At 49.7% G+C, this 20,027-nt stretch overlaps 1 protein-coding gene and 1 long non-coding RNA gene across 4 annotated transcripts in view; one reads left to right on the top strand and one right to left on the bottom strand.

Annotated features, from left to right (window-relative positions):
• The window catches only part of LOC137476479 (uncharacterized), a 38,194-nt gene extending 21,234 nt beyond the window's left edge, over positions 1-16,960 (bottom strand). For both annotated transcript variants that reach the window (XR_011000394.1, XR_011000393.1), the window contains exon 1: positions 16,637-16,960. This is a non-coding gene — a long non-coding RNA (uncharacterized lncRNA). The remainder of the gene's footprint in view (positions 1-16,636) is intronic.
• Positions 16,961-17,020: 60 nt separating this feature from the next.
• Positions 17,021-20,027, top strand: part of BDNF (brain derived neurotrophic factor) — a 38,031-nt gene continuing 35,024 nt past the window's right edge. The window contains exon 1 of one of the 2 annotated variants that reach the window (XM_068194835.1): positions 17,021-17,160. In XM_068194835.1, the coding sequence (XP_068050936.1) occupies positions 17,158-17,160 (3 nt within the window). In that variant the 5' untranslated portion in view covers positions 17,021-17,157. Of the gene's footprint in view, positions 17,161-17,768; positions 17,935-20,027 lie in introns of those variants that run through there. The other variant, XM_068194837.1, reaches the window with a different exon arrangement.

Here is a 20,027-nt window from a genome sequence, read left to right on the forward strand (position 1 = left end):
GTCCTCTTATCCCATGAACCATTGTTGTTACTAAGACTCTCCTGTGGTCAAAAGTCCCAGTTGAGGTGGCATTCTCAAACTTGTCCATTTTTCTGATCTTTCAGCTGGAAATGTATGGAGTTTAGGAACTAGTCATGTAAACAGTTGCCTTGCACATATAGAGGCAACTGCACAGAAAATCCTTTTCCAAAGAAATGGTAGAATAGTGTTTCCCATTATTATAGGAATTTCAAACGTGCTGCTGACCTGTTATTTTTACTTTCTCTTCGTTTGGAAGATGTTGTTTGATACTGTTCTATTCTGTATGTGTCAAAACATTTTTCATGTTTTTCTTTGATAACTGAGTACAGACACAGCAATGACTTGAAGATAGGTCTTGTCTCTCCCATCAAGGATGAAAAATTCACATCCTCAGAAATTACACTTGATCTTGCATATGTGGTGGGTAGAGTTGACCTACTGCAGAAGAGAATGTACAAGTAGGAAAATGTTATGCCAACATTTTGGTGTAACATTTTGAAAGTTTCAGGTGAGACTTCTATACAGAAGCTTGAATGGTGATTCTGGCTACTGATGTTACCTCTCTAAAGGATCAGAGTTCAAGAAAAACATAGCAGTATTTCCTAATGAAATGGTAGCGGTATACCATGAGGATACAACAAAATCTCAAGTGGTTTATGAGTTTCGCAAAAGTCTCTCTTCCCCCAGTGCTACATTTATCACTCTTGAAAGCAAATGGAGTCTAGTAGGAGAGTGTTATTACAAACAGCCCTAAGGCTTCGAGTGGGTTGCATTTCTCAGGAGGAGGTGAGCTTGTTGCTTGGACTCCCACCAGGTAATGATAGCCCTGTCAGTTATTGCATAGTGAGAAGTGACAGCCTCCAGAGGCTCTGGGAGTGGTGACCCTCCTCTTTCTAAGCATTCCTCAGACAGCAAGGCAGACACCCCAGCGTTATAATGGGCTTCACATAAGAGTCTCTGTTCTCTCTGAAGACAAGCCCTGCCTTTGCAGCACCAGGTGACCATTACCCTGTATCAGCTCCCAGCTCCACAGATTTGTGATGGGTATTGGCTGTGATCACAACTGCTCTTGACTTTGCTTTCTACAAATAACTCTGCAGGAAAGCATTTGAGGTCTTTTCTCTGCCCCCTCCCCCTTATTTTGATTATTTGTGCTGTTTTCACAGCTACTGAAAACTGAGATCAAACAGACCCATCAGCCAGCCCTAAACTACCCTGATGGCTACCTCAGCAACCACATGGCTCAGTCTTCATGGCAGGTATGGGCTGAAACATCTTGATCTTTGAGTGTTTGCAAACTGGAAAGTCTTCCAGCGCTAAGTGATTAAAATAGGACTGGAAAGGGATCATTCCTGTGGGAATTTCTTTGAGGCTAGAAATCAGGTATCATCTTTACTGGAGCCGGTCAGTCTGGGAGAAGGCTCGACGTAAGGCTCCCCTATACCTCCCTGCTCTATCCAGGCAGGTCCCTCTGCTAAAGTAAAACACATTTCTTGGTTTAGGTAGAGGCTTGTGCAGTAGGAGATACGAAAGAATTTGCTGTGTCTCCTTTAGTTCATTCTCTTAGGTTACAGCTGCTGCCCATATTAGCACTTTGTACTTTTATGTCTCCTGACTGAGACGCAAATCCATTTTTGGGAAAAATCTCTCCAGAAATGCAGCTTTTCCATTTCAGAGATGGAGAAACAAAGTCACATAGATAACAAAATTATTCACCTGCACATGTGAGTGTTGTAATGGACAGTAGAGCCCAGGTCTCTTAATTTCCAGCTATACAATCCAACCACAAGTTTTGAGGTAAGCTTTCATTTTTCCATGACCTGGAGGGATTGCTGCTTGCAGACAGGACACAGCTGATTGTGGTAGAGGAGTAGTGCAGCTGTGAAGGGAGCATCAGTCTTCTGTAAACCATGATACAGACACTGGACATCATCTAAACCAGCAGACTGGGGGTGAAAAGGTCTCTGTGAAAGTGGAGCAATGAAGTGCAGTGGCCGTGAAGGGATGCTGTCAGGGCTGAGGGATGCTCCATGGTGAATTGCTGCTTATGAGGTCCTAGCACTGAACTTAATGCTTCTTGGTGTCTGTGACAAAACAGGCAGACCAACACTCAGAAAGGCCAGATTCCCTCAGCATAGAGGGAATCCTACAGGTGGATCCTTCAGCCATTGAAAAGCTTTAATTGCAGATTGATTGTTCAATGGGTCAAGCAGGGATGCTCTTTCACATGGCAGTTTTGTCCTGGAAGATGTTTGGTTGCTCAGCCCTTCACTGTCACTTTCTAATAAAAGTATTGATCTGTAGTTTTGGGTTGAAATGCCTAGGACAGCTGTCACTCTGCCCCAAAGTCATAAATCCTCGTGGTTTTCCTCATCTGGCAGCCCTGTGATTAAAGTAAGAGCTCCTTGGAAGGATGAATCACCGAGGCTCATAGGTATTCACTCACTGTCTCACCACTGCAGCCCACTCCGTGTTGTCCAGCCTCTGTTTGCCTGACATAAACAATAGATAGGATGTCAAACATGCAGAATTGCTCTGAAAGGAAACAGCAATAATTTCTAGAGCTCCAGATTTCTAATTTCCTTTTAAGCTTGGAAATTAAATGTGGGGTTCTCTAAAACTAACAGAAACACTGGAGTGGATGGCAGTTTCCTTTATTTGTGCATATAAAGCATGTTTTGGTGCAGCAGGGAGAGAGATGCCATTGATATCCAATAACAAGCACACAAATTACTAGTGCCTTTTGTGTAAGTAATTTAGATACTCTTGGGGTTTTTTCCATAGCATTCTCTTCTATTTATCAATTTCTTCCCTGTGTCTCCCAGTTTGCCTGCATCTTCATTCATCATTCATTTACAAAGCCATTCCAAGCATCAGAAACCAATTTCCTCCCTGATCCCAGTCCTGTAACAAAACAATATTACCCCGCATGCAAGCAATGTTATGAAGATGTGGGGTGTTTTGAACAGAGTGTGTAACAGGAGGTGGATTAAGACTAAAAAGCTGAACTGTGTTTAGTGAACTGTCTCATCTTCAGCTCAGCATCCCTCCACAACATGAAAACAGATGTTTTCCACTTTGTTCTCATGCATAGGCCTGTAAACTGCCATAAGATTACACATCAAGCTAATGGACACTGAATTTTGACTTGCATTTCTGTTCTCTTCTCAATCCTGAATCTTTGATTCCTTTCTCCAATCAGCTTAATCAGCCCAAGCCCACCCAACGCGTACCTGTCTAGCAGCTGCTCATCCTGCATGTGCTGCTGTGCCTCTGAATCACTGCCTTGACTGGGCTCCAAGGGCTCTGCTTCGCTCTCCCTCGGGCCGTGCGTGTGGGAACGTGCAAACCTCACTGCAAAACTGCTCACTGCAGGCAACACGTCTCGTCCCTATCGGCAGATAGCACGCGTAAATCACCTGGGCTGTTACACAACCTGCACCTCACAGCTGCGCAGCCCTGCTGCTCCGCTCACTGCTGAGGCTGACCACTGGCTCTCCATGGTGGTGGGACCCGTGGGCCCTGCTGCTTGCATCCTCCCAACATCTCCAGGAGGTAAGGAGCTCGCGCGGCTCTTGACACCTTCTAGAGGAGGGATCAGGTGGCTTGTCCAGGAAGGTGTGGGACACTGGGAATTAGGTTGGGTTTAGCGTTTTCCTGGGGTCCAGCCTCACATTACATGCCTAACTCCCCAGTGCCTGTGTCCTCTATAGACCAGGCATGGGTAGGAGTCTGAGATTGCATAGCTACAGTGGTTTTTACACCCTGAACTGCTCTAGGTTTATTAGGAGAAGCAATGTCTCTTCTTAGTGACAGTGGTCACTTCTTCACTTAGCAGCTGGCCCTTGAGCTACGTATCATATGGGAGAGCGGTGAAGTAAGAATGTTTATAATTATTATTATAATTATTTCCCATACATAAATGATGGCTACCAGTCTAGCCATAATTTCTGTGTGGGAAATAATGATAATGGATTAGAATTATTTTTTCAACTTCAGTTTTTGATGGTGCTTTTGATAAGACTGAGGATAAATATTGAGATTTTCAGATCTTGCTCTCATAATCTTATTCCTGCAAACCAAGAGTTTGCATGTTGAAGGGTCACATCTGTAGGAGAGAATGGCAGAGATATGGAGTCTTCCTGTTTTTTTACCCTATCTCATACAAATAACATGGTTTCACTGCAGCACCCATGCTGGCAGTGGTCCCTCTCTGTTCCTCCAAGGAAAAGGCTTCAGCTCAGGAGCTGAGGAGGACTATCTCTTGTGTCATTGCTCTCAGTCATTCTCTAAAGTCTCATTTTTATTCTCTAAATTGCCATATTTCTATTCTGGCCAATAGTCCGTCTTGGTCTGCATGTAAGAAGCATACAAGTGCATGTAATTTTTTTATTACTTTTCTAAAAGTATCTGTGTACAAAAAGACTGGGAAGCCGTATGGTCAGTGTGATGCCCAGCCTTTCACTCTGGGATGTGACACTCCTTTACATAGCACACAGCCCTTTCACTTGTAAGAGCCCTGCTGCCATTCCTACAGGTGTTAGCCCATCCCCTCCTCTGCCTGGCACCCCAGGCACTGATAGGGATGCGCAGTGGAGAAGGGGCATCATGCCCTGCCTGCATCTCCCCTGAGCCCCATTGTCCTCGCTGCTGCTGACCCCAACAAACAGCTCCTTGCCTAGCAGCACTTCCTGCCTTCCAGGAAATGCTTCCTTCGCTGCTTGCAGAGAGGGCATCACCTGCACCTAACCCCTCCTGGCTCCGTGTGCTCCAATCCCGTTTCCTCCAGGGAAGCTGCTAGAGAGAGCCTGCATGCTGGCAGCAGGAAGAGCCAATTTCCCACCTCCCTCCATAAAGCATAGGACCACCTCCCAGGGCTTAGTCAGTGTGCACCCTGGCATCAGGAACAGTTATTTCAGGTGTTTCTGCTTTTGATGGCATAGCTTCAACAATTTTAAAGACGTCAAATTTATGAGATGGAACCTGTAAGGATGGGATGCTGACAGCAGGGCACGTTGTACTTATTTCCTTCACATGACTATGAGCACTGGCCTCTCCATGCTGATGAGTTTGAGAGCCTGTGGGTTATTTATCAGCACTTTTTGCCTATTTATATCAGTAAATATAAGTGACAGAGAATAAGATCTACTAATCAGTTTTAAAGATAAAAAGTCTTTATCATAATAAAGAATTAGGTGGGGAAAATGTTTTTAATTAGCTTCATTTAGTAATCAGCATAGTAAAGCCATCATTGGACTGATTTGAACAGTTTTTGTTTGCTTTTCTTCTTGACATGTTTCCTTAAGAGGTCCAAGGCACAGCAGAGAGATGCAAGGTTGCAAGATGGTTTGTGCAAGGTGGATGAGCTCCACAAAGCCGTGGTGCTACATCAATTTAAGCAACTAAGAATTCAGGCTGCACCTTTCAAATTACATTCAAGGCTCTTTATTTTATTTGACATCTTGCTATTGTTTTGGCTTGTGTTGCACTAATCTCTAAGAATGCTCTTTAGGCCAATAACCAAAATATATATTTTTTAGAGAGACTTGGTAGTACAGGAAGGTGTCATGTTGAGATACAGTGATTTATACGCTCCTAATTAAGTAATTGAGAGGTAATAGTATTCCATTACATTCTTCTTATCTACGTACTTGCAATTAATCATTTGTTTTCCACCTTGTGATTTATCTCCTAGATTTTAGTCACAATTTTTTTCCTTCGAGTGTTGCCACATAATTCAGGTTTAGTGGGGATTACTCCTGAGCAAGGAATGCCAAAAGACTTGTGAAAAATACAAGAAAAAAGATAAATATGAGATTATGAGAGACAGCAACTTCACAGGAACTGCATATTTAAGCCAACAATCAAACCCACTGAAAGCCAGGGAAACCTCCGGCCAAGTTTTGTTTTGGTCTCGCATACCTGCGCAGACCTCAGATTATTAATAACGATAGACAGCTTGTTATCCCAACAAATTATCTGAAATGAGATTTATTGTAGTTATCTGAATCTGCCCATCTTCCTTCCCTGGTAGTGTCGGGGTTGCCTTCTCCTTCTCATGGAAGGCAGGCTGCCCAAAAAATGATTCACCCAGAAGAGATCAGAAAGCATTGGCACGCATTATCTGCTCATCAGGCCTGTGCTTTGACCCAAGTGCTGATTGATGAAGAGCCTGATTAAAGAGAGCAGCCTGGTGGCACAGCACAGGGTGGCTGCTGTGGCAGGGAGGGCCCCCAGCACCTCCCCAGGTGAGGCTTGCTGCCAGTGCCACCCAGCACAGCAGCACCTGGCCCAGCTGGCCCTGGGGCGAGCCCTGTGCCCAGCTGGCCCCGCAGGCCCTGGGGCGAGCCCTGTGCCCAGCTGGCCCCGCAGGCCCTGGGGCGAGCCCTGTGCCCAGCTGGCCCCGCAGGCCCTGGGGCGAGCCCTGTGCCCAGCTGGCCCCGCAGGCCCTGGGGCGAGCCCTGTGCCCAGCTGGCCCCGCAGGCCCTGGGGCGAGCCCTGTGCCCAGCTGGCCCCGCAGGCCCTGGGGCGAGCCCTGTGCCCGGCTGGCCCCGCAGGCCCTGGGGCGAGCCCTGTGCCCGGCTGGCCCCGCAGGCCCTGGGGCGAGCCCTGTGCCCGGCTGGCCCCGCAGGCCCTGGGGCGAGCCCTGTGCCCGGCTGGCCCCGCAGGCCCTGGGGCGAGCCCTGTGCCCGGCTGGCCCCGCAGGCCCTGGGGCGAGCCCTGTGCCCGGCTGGCCCCGCAGGCCCTGGGGCGAGCCCTGTGCCCGGCTGGCCCCGCAGGCCCTGGGGCGAGCCCTGTGCCCGGCTGGCCCCGCAGGCCCTGGGGCGAGCCCTGTGCCCGGCTGGCCCCGCAGGCCCTGGGGCGAGCCCTGTGCCCGGCTGGCCCCGCAGGCCCTGGGGCGAGCCCTGTGCCCGGCTGGCCCCGCAGGCCCTGGGGCGAGCCCTGTGCCCAGCTGGCCCCGCAGGCCCTGGGGCGAGCCCTGTGCCCAGCTGGCCCCACAGGCCCTGGGGCGAGCCCTGTGCCCGGCGAGCCCTGTGCCCAGCTGGCCCCGCAGGCCCTGGGGCGAGCCCTGTGCCCAGCTGGCCCCGCAGGCCCTGGGGCGAGCCCTGTGCCCAGCTGGCCCCGCAGGCCCTGGGGCGAGCCCTGTGACAAGGTGACCCGCTGAGTGTATCAGGGAAAAGCTGCAGATATTGTTCACCTGGACCTTAGTAAAGTCTTTGACAGCTGAAGGAGCTGCCTGCTCATGGCCTGCATGAATGTACTCTGCTTGGTAAAACCAGCTGAGCCCAAGGAGTGGTGGAATGGTGAGTGGAGTTACAGCCAGCTGGCAGCTGGTCGCCGCTCAGGCTCCCCAGGGCCAGTTCTGTTTCATGTCTTTATCAGTGATCCGGACAAGGGGATCAGGGGCCTCCTCAGTGAGTTTGCGCACTCTCCCAAGCTGGGTGGGACTGCTGATCTGCTGGAGGGCAGGAAGGCTCTGCAGAGGGACCTGGGCAGGCTGGATCCATGGGCCCAGCTCAGTGGAGTGCTCAGCGTGGCAAAGTGCCGAGTCGTGTCCCTGGATCACAGCAACCCACTGCAGTGCTGCGGGCTGGGGCAGAGGGGAAAAGGCCCTGGGGGAGCTGGTCAGCAGCAGCTGAACGTGAGCCAGCTGTGCCCCGGTGGGCAAGAAGGCCAGTGGCATCCTGGCTGTGTCAGAAACAGTGCGGCCACAGGAGCAGGCGCTGACTGTGCCCCTGTACCTGGCACTGGTGATGACGTGTTCAGTTCTGGGCCCATCACTCTGAGGTGCTGAAGCACGTCCAGAGAAGGCCAGCAGAGCTGAGGAAGGGTCTGGAGCACAAGTCCTCTGAGGACAGCTTCGGGGCCCTCAGCCTGGAGAAGAGCAGGCTCAGGGGAAGACTTTAAGGTTCTCTACAGCTCTGACAGGAGCTTGTGGCAAGGTGGAAATCGGCCTCTTCTTCTGGGTAACAAGCAACAGAACAAGAGGAAATGGCCCCAGGTTGTACCAGAGGAGGTTTAAATTGGATTTTAGGAAAAACTTTTTCATGGAAAGGGTTGTCATGGATTGGAACAGGCTGCCCAGTGAGGTGGTGCTGTTGGCAGCCTTGGAGGTGTTTAAAAATGTGCAGATGGCACGCCTGGGGACATGGTTTACCGGTGGGCTTGGCAGTGCTGGGTTAACAGTTGACTCGGTGACCCTGAAGGTCTTTCCCAACCCAAACAATTCTAGGATTCTATTCTATGATTTCAAAGCTCTTCCATAAAACTTCTGAATTCACTACCCCAGGGTACAGGCCATGTAGCAAATGCACAAGAAACAGGTTGTGACCCACAGGCGACCCTTAATATTTAGGGTAGATAATGTGAGCCTGAGAAGGCATAATAGATGGAAAATCTGATTGCTTTTCCCTCACTGTTTGCCCAAGTTCTCTGCTTTTTCTTCTAAGTTCTGTACACTTCAAAATACTACAGTAATTTTACCCCCATATTAATAATTACTCCTTGCCAGTGTTTTGCTGTTAGGCCATATGAATGCTATGGCATATCCTTGACATTATGATACAAATATTTTTGCATGGATCTTTTCCCGGTGTCAAAGTAATATACTCAGCAGGCACAGGAGAAGAGTCATTATAAATTTCTTAGAAAAAAGTGTTGGGACTGCCAGATCTTGACCGGCATTATTATTGTGGGTAAACTGCTCAGGGACCAAGCTGCACTATCAGAGTCATTTACTGGCAGTTTAAATGCTCTCTGCCTCAGTTTGTCTTTTTGTAAAATGGACACAAAAATGTCCCTCAAAGCTGTAAAGACTTATTCAGGTTTCTGAGAGATTTGCAATGAAACAAAATAATCAAATGTGATGCAGCTGCTGATGAGGGATATATGCTGTACAGATTCAGGAATAAGTTACATGCATAGTTTTGTACAGTTATGTTCAGTGGTGTTATTAGCCACCAGTCAGACTGGTAAATTGAAATAGGACATCAACTCATATCAAGAGAGACAGGCTCACGAAATCAAGCAGACTTGATAACTCTGTAGTTATACCACTTTAATTGAAAAAAAAAAAAATCTAAATTTTCAGTCGTGCCTCAAAGTATTTATCCTTAACTATAAAAGTTCTACCTTTCTGTGTTTTATCTTTGTTTCTTTGAGAAAGCTGGTATATGGTAGTTTGTGACATTTTCATTGTGAAAGACACTTAACATTAACCAGTTATTTAGAAGCAAAAGCCTTTGCCCTATGATACATATGGTTGCACTTAAGCTGAAATCACCACTTTACCTTAGAAAATATTGGTTTCATCATAAAAGGTAAGTGTTCCCAGAAGTGTATTAAATGCACTGAGAGACAAAAGAGAAATATTGGAATTCAACCTCAGGTACCAATGTAAAAATATTTAAATATGCTATAAATTGCACAGATCCAGCATGGTTCACTGAAGAATCTTTCAAGTTATTAAAATATTTTCCTTTCAATAAGAGACACTAGAAGTAATCATGCAATTTGTGTGCTGTTCAGCGTTGGGAACACTTCCCTATATATTTATTCAATAAAGTTCCTCAAGTCACAAACAAAAGTTACTTGGGCTCCTATGAGGAGCATTTAGAACAGGAGAGCACATCAGAGAAGAAAGTGGAAGGGAAAATGTATAGGTGGTATCTGGTTCGATTCCAGTGGAGGTGTGAAAGGTAAAGAGGCCTTTTTTTGGCTGAAGTGGATTAATTCATAATGACATCTGTACATCCAAAGTCTCCACATGTGCATTGCAGTTAAGAAAGGCACTGACTCCTAGAGCCCATGGAGAACATCTTTAAGGTAAATGGACAGCATTACAAGGGGCACTAAAGGAAAATAATGGCCCCTTTTGGCCATTCTCATTGCAGGTCTTGGGGAAAAAAAGCCAGTTTTTTCATCTCTGCTGGAACAGAAGATTTGCTAATTGCTGCACAGTGGAGGTTTTCCTAATGGCCCACCTTTCTGACAGGTTATCAGGTAGAGCAACGCAAGGGATGCTGCAGCAGTATGTGGGCTGCCAGTGGAAAAGACACCTCTTCAAACTGTGATGCAAATTCAAATTAGGAGTAGCAATAATATTCTTACCAACAACCTCTAACATGCTGCATTTGGTGAGTTTACCACGAAATCCTAAACAAACCTCCACAAAATTTTCATCTAGACTTGCCCCCTTGGTTTTGGAAACAGATCTTAGCTCTACAGCTTCAGATTGAATAAGGACAACAGATCTAATTCATCTCAATCAACAGTGCATCTGAAGAGATCTGTTTGGTTTAGTGTGTAACTGCTCTCTTTAGCAGTAATGAATGACCCCATCCAAAAGTTAAGATGGGGTAATAGCACCACCTGAGACAGAAAGCATCGTGCAAATTGTCATATGACATAGTTAAAGCTTCATGTGCAGCTAGGCTCAAAAACATGTATACAACTGCACAAAATAATACCTTTTTCTTTGAAAATTTCTTTGTGCCCTAACTGAAAGGAGTACCAGGACCCTGTGTTTTGGCATCAGAAGCCTTGCTCTAATACCCCTGTTCTCTTCAGCAGTGCATTAGTAAAGCTCTCAGCCTTGTTTGGAAACTGGGATAGTGAGACCATAGTGTCTAGCAGGCTGTTTGTCCCCCAGGGTTTCATATGCATTTTGCAGCAAATGTTTTCAAAGTATCTTGTTTTAAAGGATCCTTGCAGGAATTCTTACATGGGAGCAGCTTTATTTATTTAGGTCAACATTAGCACTGTTTCCTGGCTGTTGTGAATACTATCTCAGGGGAGAATTTGTCATTTTAGTCTGAAAATGACAGGATAAAAATAGACAGGACAATTTCATACATAACTGGTAGGGAGGTGTTTGTAGCTAACTTGTTGCAAGAGCCTGGATGGAGGTTATCATTTTATTAAATGCCCCCAGTTCAGTGGTAGCCTTGGAAGAGTTTCTCTGCATTTCTACTTTCCTTCAGCATTTTTACCCCATACCACTATTCCTCTCTTCTTCTGTTGTCATCTCCCCCTCTTCCTCTTTCACTCAGGGGCCTTGCAGAGAACACAGTCATAGTTGAAAGAGTTCATCATATGAATGCAGAGACAAAGCCAAGGGTCACTCTTACTCAGAGCTTGCCAGCATCCCTTAATAACCCTTATAGGACAAGCATCCAGCTCCTCTTGCTCTCTGCTAACTCCGTGTGTAATTCCTCCAACAGGTATTTTGTTCTCAACAATAACGTGTTTCTGCCATGCTCCCCGGGGTTCAAACTCCAAGCTGTGACTGCGAGCTCCCCTGGAAGCTGAGAAGGTATTTATTTGACTGTTGAGAAGTAGATTCATATGGTTTGGAAGGTAGTTTCCTCATAAACATTAACTTTGGGAGGGAATTAAGGAATGTGTTTACTTTTCACCTGTAAGTACAATTTAGGCTAATCCCCTATAGTTGTATCAGGGTATTTCTGTATGGGAGTGCTGGTTTTCTTTACTAACTCAGGTCTGCACATAACAGCATTTAAAAATATGATGAGGCGGGGATGTAACTTATTTTGTTCATGGTCATGCTGTGTGTTTTCTCTTTAAAGAAGATTGAAGAAAGAATCTCTTTTAAAGGCTGATGCCAGGAGATGTTTCCTTGTGGTTACACGAAGCAAGGTGTAGACTTTGATGCCAAAAGAAAGGGTCCCCCACCTTGTCAATGAATCCTATAATCAGGTTGCAATAGTAACAGATTACAGCTGTCATGTTTCTTTTTCTCCAGGCTCTGATTTCTCTCCCTATCTCTGGTTTTCTTCTAGTAAGAGATACCCAATGTCTCATTTTGCTCAGGTCAGGCAGGAGAACTTACATGGGCCAATAGTTTCCATTACATTTATCTAATCTCCTGTCTTTTCCAGCTAACCTGAGTGCCATACAGGTACTGAACTGCATTTGCATGTGTGGTAGTTTGAGAAATTAATTAATTCTGGAAGTTTTCCTGAAACACACCTTTTCCATAAATGACAGAAACAGTTTAGACAAAACTTTACTACAATAGTGGGGTTTTTTTTACTATAAGTTGATGGCAAGTAAATAATTAATGCAAAACTCTCAGACCTGTCCTTGAAGTCCTGCTACAGTCCCACTCCCCTGTGAGAGGGACATGGAGGTACCTATGGACAGCTGAAAGTGCAGAACAGAGGATTTCCCCAGGATCAGCAAATTGGTGGCTGGCTCAACGCTGCCAGACCCCCTGTCAGCCCTGATCCATGTCCTCCCACTGTAACCTGTGCTGCTGCCTCCACAGATTAGGAATGCTGGCCAAGGCATCTGTCTCAAGGTATTTGCTTCACACGCCGTGGATGATGGAAACCCTGATTTATCCTGCCCTGTAGCGGGGCTGTCTTTCCTTAAGTATACTGAGCTCTCCTGGTTTTACCAAGTGTGATTATGAGCTTGGCACAGCTGTGATCTTAAAAGAAGTCAATGTGCAAAATACCTCCCGCTGATGGTGACACTGAGGCCCTTCTCTTGTGGGCTGATGTGGACTGGAGGCCAGGCTCTGGGCCCAGCTGTGGGATTCCTGTGGGAATCTCAGACTCCCTTCCCTGCAGACACTTGGAGAGGAGTCGGTGATCAGCCGTTCTTGGAGGTACAACCACAACAAGCACATGTGCTGCTGCCTGTCTGCTCCAGAGGATTTCCTGCTACTTTCAGGAGACTGCAAGCAAGCTGAAATGTTCCAGCACTCTAAAGGAGGACAAGGCATTGGTGGGAGGCTTGTTTAGTATCTGAGTGGGATCATGACTACGATGTTCATCTGCATGTTACCAGCATGGAATATACGCACTTTGAAGACAAGTAGGCTCAGAAAGAAAGGAAAACTTCCAGGGAGGGAGGAGGCAGAGTGAAAGACTGCTAACGCTTGCAGTGCGAAGATCAGGGAAAAGATGGAAATATGAGAGCAAGATAATCTGCAGGAGGAGGAAATCAGGCGCAGAAAATCAACACTTGATGGGAGGCTACCCTAAATACCGATTGGGAGGCTGGAATTTACCCTCCAGGCAGCAGCAGGGCAGGTGCCAAATCTGCCTGTTGAAGAAGCAGGAGGTTACCAGCAAAACTAGCACACCATAACCCTGGGGGACCTTTCTTGCAAACACACCATTAGATTGCTGGCATGGAGAGAAGCTGGCAGCCCCGTTTCACACCAGCGATGATGTCACACAGCTCTTATTTCAGAAGCATCTCTGTGAAGATGACAGCTACTGCTATCATCTGATTCTGCTCAGATTGCTAATGTTGGTGTCTGAGGCAGGCTTTCGGTGGTCCCTGAAGGAGCGGCTGTACATAATGAATGGAAGGTGCTTTTTAGCACCTTAGCAGTTAGGTGCTTAGCAGTTATCCACATATTTTGGTAGTCTTTCAACTATGTGAAAAAGCCAACCAGTAACAGCTCATCATTTTCTAAGGTGTTTTAAGGCTGGGAAAGAGCATTTGCAGCTTGCTTAGGATTCCGGGATGCTTCACAGGTCGATTTAAGGCACTGTGACTTTCTAGCAATGCTCCTGCAGTGTTCTTCACATTGTTTTGTCTAAGAGAAGGAAAATGTATGGCTGATTCCCGCTTAATTAGGCCTCATCTGCTAAACAGTTATGTCACTATTTACGTATGAGTAGTCCCCACTGAAGTCAGGTCCTGCAGCTGTATACTTCATCTGGTAACAATGTGATTCCAAGATAAACAGACTTGGAACAAGAGATGTACATTGCCTTATATGTATGAACTACCTGCATGCAGCAAATACTGTGCCATGTCATCCTGGCAAATGCTAACAGCTATTCTATTTCAAGAGCCTGTAAATGACCACCTGATTATTAGTTTTAAATAATGGGCTAAACTCTACCCACTACTTCAGCTTTTAGTGGAATGTATGACTTGTCAGGTGAGTAACTTTGAGTCACTTGTGCCCCTCTACGGTAGTAAGGGAAAAAACCCTCCACACCAACTCACATCAAGTGGTTTTTCATGGCTGGGTCTCCCATGGCCTGGGGATAAGATCTTCTAGAGAGAGGAAAAAAAAAAAAAAAAAAAAAAAACCATAGCTGGAAATAAGACATAGGGAAAGGAAATGTCTAGAAACTCAACAGGCATTTAGGTTTAATTCTCGTCGATCCCCTTAGTCCATCCCCTTTCTAATGCCCTTCTTGCAGGAATCCCTGACAGAGTGACTGGTGCATTGACTGGTGTCTCAACTTCAGCTGTGGCCCATCAGAATGACTTGGGCTGTTCTCTCACCTGTGAATGCCACTACAAGGAAAGAACTCTGATTGTTTTATACTGCCTCCTCCTACTCGTCTTCTGCCAGGTAATTCCTATAGCATCCCCTATATACCCTAACATAGCATATGTTCTCCATAGCATCCCCTATTACCCTACCAATGACCTTTTGTTTTTCCACACACTTACGTACCATTCCCTTGATTACAGCCCTGTTTATTCCATTAATTACTTTGACGTTTTCTGAAGCAATCTCTTCAGCAAACACGTGCTTAATTTGGTCTATTGAAAATGAGATGTGTTATCAGTTGTCACCTATCCCCAGGGGGGTGGGTGGAGCCCTGCTCTTAAGCAGAAATACTGACCAGGAGCTCTTCTAGTTAGCTGTCCAAAGAAGTAACTGTGCTCGTGGCTGTGTCTCACGTGGCACCCCGACAGCTATCCCCAGCAAACACAAGCTCTCCCAGGCAGCACCCTGCCTCATCACTGCTGGCAAACCCATCGGTTTCCTGCAGGAAATCTGCACAGAGCTGAAATGACACCACGCTGCTTCCTGCTGTGGAGCTCCTGGGAAGCTTTGTCGAAGGATGTTTTGTTGTAAATGTAACGTTATTGCATCAATATGATACTGTGGCCCACCAAAGGTTTCTCCTGGGCATCTCTAACAACTGAGACCTTCATCAGAAAATGAAGATACCTAGAAGTTAATGAAATGAGCAGTAGGGGAGGAACAGTGCTGCAAAGTACTTTGTTACAAGTGCTACAGAGACAATTACTTTCTCAATGAAGACAATGTTTCTTGAGATCTAAAATAAGTATGCAGAAATATGCTTTAAATCATATTGGATCTTTGTAAAGTTCTCTCTATAAAACACTGAGGACTCCACTGGGTCAGAAACCTTTAAGATTTAGATACGTGTTTATGTAGTCAAAACGTGAATTGTGCAACTTACTACCCAAAGTAGATATTACCAAACTACTTTATTCCCCTGAGGAGGAGGCAGGAGCAAACTGCTTAGAAGAATGGGAGAAAGCAGAACTCATTGCAAGTCCACTTGTTGAAACACTTAGGTTGGTGGGGTTTTTTTTTAACTTTAATGCCACTTAAAACTGTATTCCTGACCAGTATTAGCACTAACTATGAGTACTTCCAACTGCTGGAAGAAAACTTCAGCTTCCTGACTGAAGATCAGCACTTGAGGACGTGTCTCAGGTGACACCGTGTCAGTGACAGGGTGATTTGCCGGGTGCAGTGTTACATCAGCGGCAGGCTTTCCGGCAGGCTTTGCCTGCACATGGCACACAGGCAGTGTGTGATGCAGTGAGGGGGTTCCGTGGTACTCCTCAGGGCAGCTTTGCTGGGTACCACTTGACTTTTCTTCTAACACCTTGTCCCCAGGACAGCCGAGGCAGGAAAGTACCAGCTGTACCAGTCTTAGGGCAGCATCTGCTGGTTATTGCATGGATCAACATAGATGGTTGTCATGGAAGAGGCTGCTTGCTTGGGCTCCCAGGGAGAGGTACCTGGGACTCGGGGGGCGGGAGAAACGGGCGCTTTGGAGAGAAATGACCCGTGAATGTAATTCCAGCACTCAGTCGGGAGAGAACGGGAGTGGACGAGGAGCTCCTCGGTCTTGGTCTCTTTTTTCCTTATGAGAGGCAGCACCCATAAACTTTGGCAAGTCCAGGTTCAGGTGACAGCTCTTCGCCTTCAAAGGCGAAGAAACCCGCCGCACCGCCTCCCACAGCCCTTCCCGCACCGCTCCCGCGGGGCTCTCGGAGCCGGGGAGGCGGGGCAGCCACTGGGAGTAAACCCCAGATGCGAAGACAAACTGGGGGCGAGGACTTTGTGAGCCACGGCAGGAGCAATCCTGGGGCTCGGCCACCTCTCTCGGGGAAAGCGGCTGCACTGGCGCCCAGGTGTGCGGGCGTTCTCCCAGCGCAAGCAGACCGGAATTGACTTGGCGATAGAAATCACGGGCGGAGCCGCGCGCTGCTGGGGCCCCGAGGGGAGAAGGGGAGAAGGGAAAGCAAAGGCAGATGCCGGGGCTGCGCTCCCCTCCCCTCTGCCCTGCCGGCGGCAGGGGCTCAGTGCGGGCCGGCGGAGCAGCCCGCCCCCGGGCTGCGCCTCCCGGCGAGGGTGGAGGGAGGAGGGGGAGGAAAAGCGTGCGGGAAGTTGCAGCTCGGGAAAGGCAAGGGTTTCGGAAAGGAACTCGTCTTGGCAACTGTGCCATGCTCCTCTTGTGGCAGGACCTAGTATGCAACAAGTCCCCGGAGCACTTCCCGTGAGAGCGCAGTGAACGTGACATTCAAACAAACAAACAAGCAAGCGACCCCCCGAATGCTGACTTACCTGTCCCGAACGTAAATCTCCGGAGCCGGCCCGCCTTGCACGGCCCCAGGTGCGAGCCGGGAGGTGGGAGGAGGGCGGTGGGAGTCAGGGCTCGCTGCGGAGCGCGCCCGGCCGGCCAGGACTTCGCTCGGGAACTTAGTGTCCCGCTCCGGCTTCCTGGGAGGCGGCTGCGATCACGTTTTATACTGTATTGGTTGGTAACCCCTCTCATTCATTAAGATCACGTAAGAACTCAGAGGGAAACGTGACTCTGAGCTCAGGCGTTTGCGTAAATCTATAGGTTTTTAAAACTCCCTGCCAGTTGCTTTCTGTCTTCTGTAGGCACCAAGGTGGTGGAGAGTTTAAGCTTGCGGATATTGCAAAGGGTTATTAGATTCATAAGTCACACCAAGTGGTGGGCGATCCACTGAGCAAAGCAGAAGTTCTCACATGATGACTTCAAACAAGACACATTACCTTCCAGCATCTGTTGGAGAGACTGGATTTTAAACCACTTCTGTCTCCAGGACAGCAAAGAAACAATGGTGAGTACCTACAAAAAAAAGCTTATTTTTAATACCTGGAGAGGAGAACAAAACAACTACACCAAAAAGCTTGAGATGTTGCTTAACGACAGTATCTGATATCACGGGCTCGGCTTTCTAGTACTGAATACGCCAAAGAGCGTAACCCGCGGGGGCCGGGAGAATTGTGTTTTAGACGGTGTAACTTTAATTGCGGCGCTCTTTGATTTAGGGCTGCGATGGAAACGGCGCGTCTGGGAGAGAAACTTGGAGCTGTGGCGGCCGGGCTGCCGCCGGGCGCTCGCTCGCCGCTCGCTCGGCGGGCACTGCCGCCTGCCGTCGGGGGGGCCGGGGCTCGGGGCTGCCCCGGAGGGGGCGCGCAGCGGCACGTGACGGGCGGGGGGCCGCGGCGGGCAGCGGAGCGGAGCGGGGAGGCGGCGGCGGCGGCAGCACCCTGGACAGCGGCGGCGGCCCCGCACCGCTCCGCATCGCTCCGCGACCCGGCGGGCTCGGGGAGCCGCTGGCGCTGGGTACCGGCTTCCCTCCCCCGCCAACCCCCGGTGCTTGCACTCCCCTCCCCTCCCCGCCCGCCGCCCTCTCGCCCCGCTGGAGCTGGGCTAAGTTGAATTCCTAGCGGTGCGGACTGGAATAGGAACAAGAGAGGAGGGATAAAAAAAAAAAAAAAAAAAAGAGTCTTGCAAGCTCCGGGGGTTGGTTTGACGGTGTCAACTTTGGGAAATGCCAGTATTTATCTCCGCGATCTAGCCACTGCTCGTGGTGTTAGCTGTAACCAAGGTAAGCAGAGGGGGGACCCCGGCGGCCCCTCTGGCTCTTGCCTCTCCCTCTCTGTGGTGCGGGGATGGGTGCCTGCTCTTCGCCTAGTTTTGTTACCTTGCTGGCTGCTTGATGTGTGTGAGGGCTAGAGAAGGAAGGAAGGAAGGAAAAGCTGGATGAGATTTGACTACGAGTTAACTTAAGTTGTGCCTGATTTAACCTGGGAATCTCGTCTATGTGTGTGTGCATGCTTTGGGCAGAGATGCAACTGATCTTTACCAAGAGAAGCAGATGCGACGGATGATTTTTTTTTTTTTTTTTTTTTTTCTCCCTCTGGCTGAGGATGCAAGTTGATTTTGCATAGCTAAAGAGATGCAGCTGAGCTCTAGCTGGCACTGATGTGCAGGACTGATCTTTCACAGATAAAGGGACGCAGCTGATGTTTACCTACACGGAGATTAGCTGACCCCTCTGTATACGCAACCTAAGGCTCAAAGGGAGAGCCGTGCATGTATTGCTGATGATCCAATATCCGCATCTACTTGGCTATAATTAATGGGGGGTGTGTGTGTGTGTGCGCGTTTGGCAAGCCTGAAACCCAAACGCAGCCCCCCCAACTGGAGATCATTCGGATAAGCTTTTCTGCTCATCTGCCTCCCTATCTCTAGTGCCTCCCTCCACCCCTCCCCGCGCTTCCGATTCTTCCTACGTAGAAATGTAGCTAATAATATTTAGTCTCCGGGCTAAAAATAAGCTCTGGAAAGTCAGCAGTTTGGCGGAGCAGCGGCGGCAGCAGCAGCGCTCGCAGGTAGAGAGGCTCAGGGGGTGTCCGGCTCCGCACGGAGGCTGTGCATCCCCCTCCCCCGCTCCCCGCGCCGCCGGGGGAGCGCGGTCCTGCGAGGAGAGCCCGCACGGAGCCGCGCCGTGCCCGCCGCCCCGCTCCAGCCAGCCTGCGCTCCTCCGCCCGGGGAATCCCGGCCGCGGGGAGCCCCGCTCCTCGCTGCCCGGCCGAGCCCCCCGGCACGGCCCCGGCGCCACAGGCCCTCCCTGCGGCAGCGCCCCGCGGCCGGCCCCGCTGCGGAGCCGGGCCCGCCGGGAGGGAGGGAGGGCGGATCCCGGGGCCCCGCCGCCCCCGCCTGCCGCCGGGCTCCCTCCCGCTCGGCTCGCACGTAGCGCCGCCGGGCAGGGAAGCCCCCGGCAGGCGGGAGCGAGCGAGGGAGGGAGGCCGGCCCGCCGCGGGGAGGGGGCGGCGTCCCCACCGCGCAGCAGGGCGGAGACGCCGCGCAGGGCACCGCGCCCGCCGGGCCGGGCCGGGCTACCCCCGCCGGCGTCCCGCCGTGCTCCCCCCTCCCCACCGCGGTTGCTACGGCGACCGCCTCCCCCCGGCAGGCTCCGTCCTGCGGACACGGGGCGCGGTGCCGCGGGGATGCGGGCGCCGGGGATGCCGCCCCTCTGCCGCCCCCTCCGCCCCATGGCCCGGGAGCAGCTCCTCGGCGGCAGCCCCTGGACGGCACCGCCGGCAGCACCGGACCCGGCGCAGCCAAAATGGAGGCGGCGCAGGACGGCACCGGAGGGGCGCGGGGCTCGCCCCGAAGTCGGTGATCTGCCGCCTCTGCTGCGGCCGTGTCTGCTGTGGGGCTCTGATCGGCCAGGGAGATCCGCTCTCCTCCCCGCGGGATGCGCTACCGGCGGCCTTGGCTCGGCGCCGTCCTCCTTTTCCCCCCACGGCCGGCCGGAGGAGGGAGCGGGCAGCATCCCTCCGTGGATTTTTCCATTTCCACCTGGAGAACTTGCGTTTGCTGGGGATACCTGTCAGGGTGCCATAGGAGGCAGTTCTTAGCAGCTGTGGAGGCGAGGAGAGAGGAGCCAGAGAAGAGCCAGGTCTCAGCAGCATCCTTCGTCAGGAGGCTGGGTGACACTCAAACACTCATGATTTGCAGTACTGGTCTCATTAAATTCGTAATGAAAAGTCCTCTGACCTTTTCTCACTTAGGAAAAAGTAATGTGGTAGAGCTAATATTTCAATACATCCACTCTGAACTAGAGGTTGATGAGCCCTACTAAAAATCTACCCACTTCCCAAAATAAATTTTTCTGTTATCTAGGGGGTTGTC

This window comes from Anomalospiza imberbis, chromosome 6, assembly GCF_031753505.1.
Source record: "Anomalospiza imberbis isolate Cuckoo-Finch-1a 21T00152 chromosome 6, ASM3175350v1, whole genome shotgun sequence".
In the NCBI taxonomy this organism is placed as follows: domain Eukaryota; kingdom Metazoa; phylum Chordata; class Aves; order Passeriformes; family Viduidae; genus Anomalospiza; species Anomalospiza imberbis.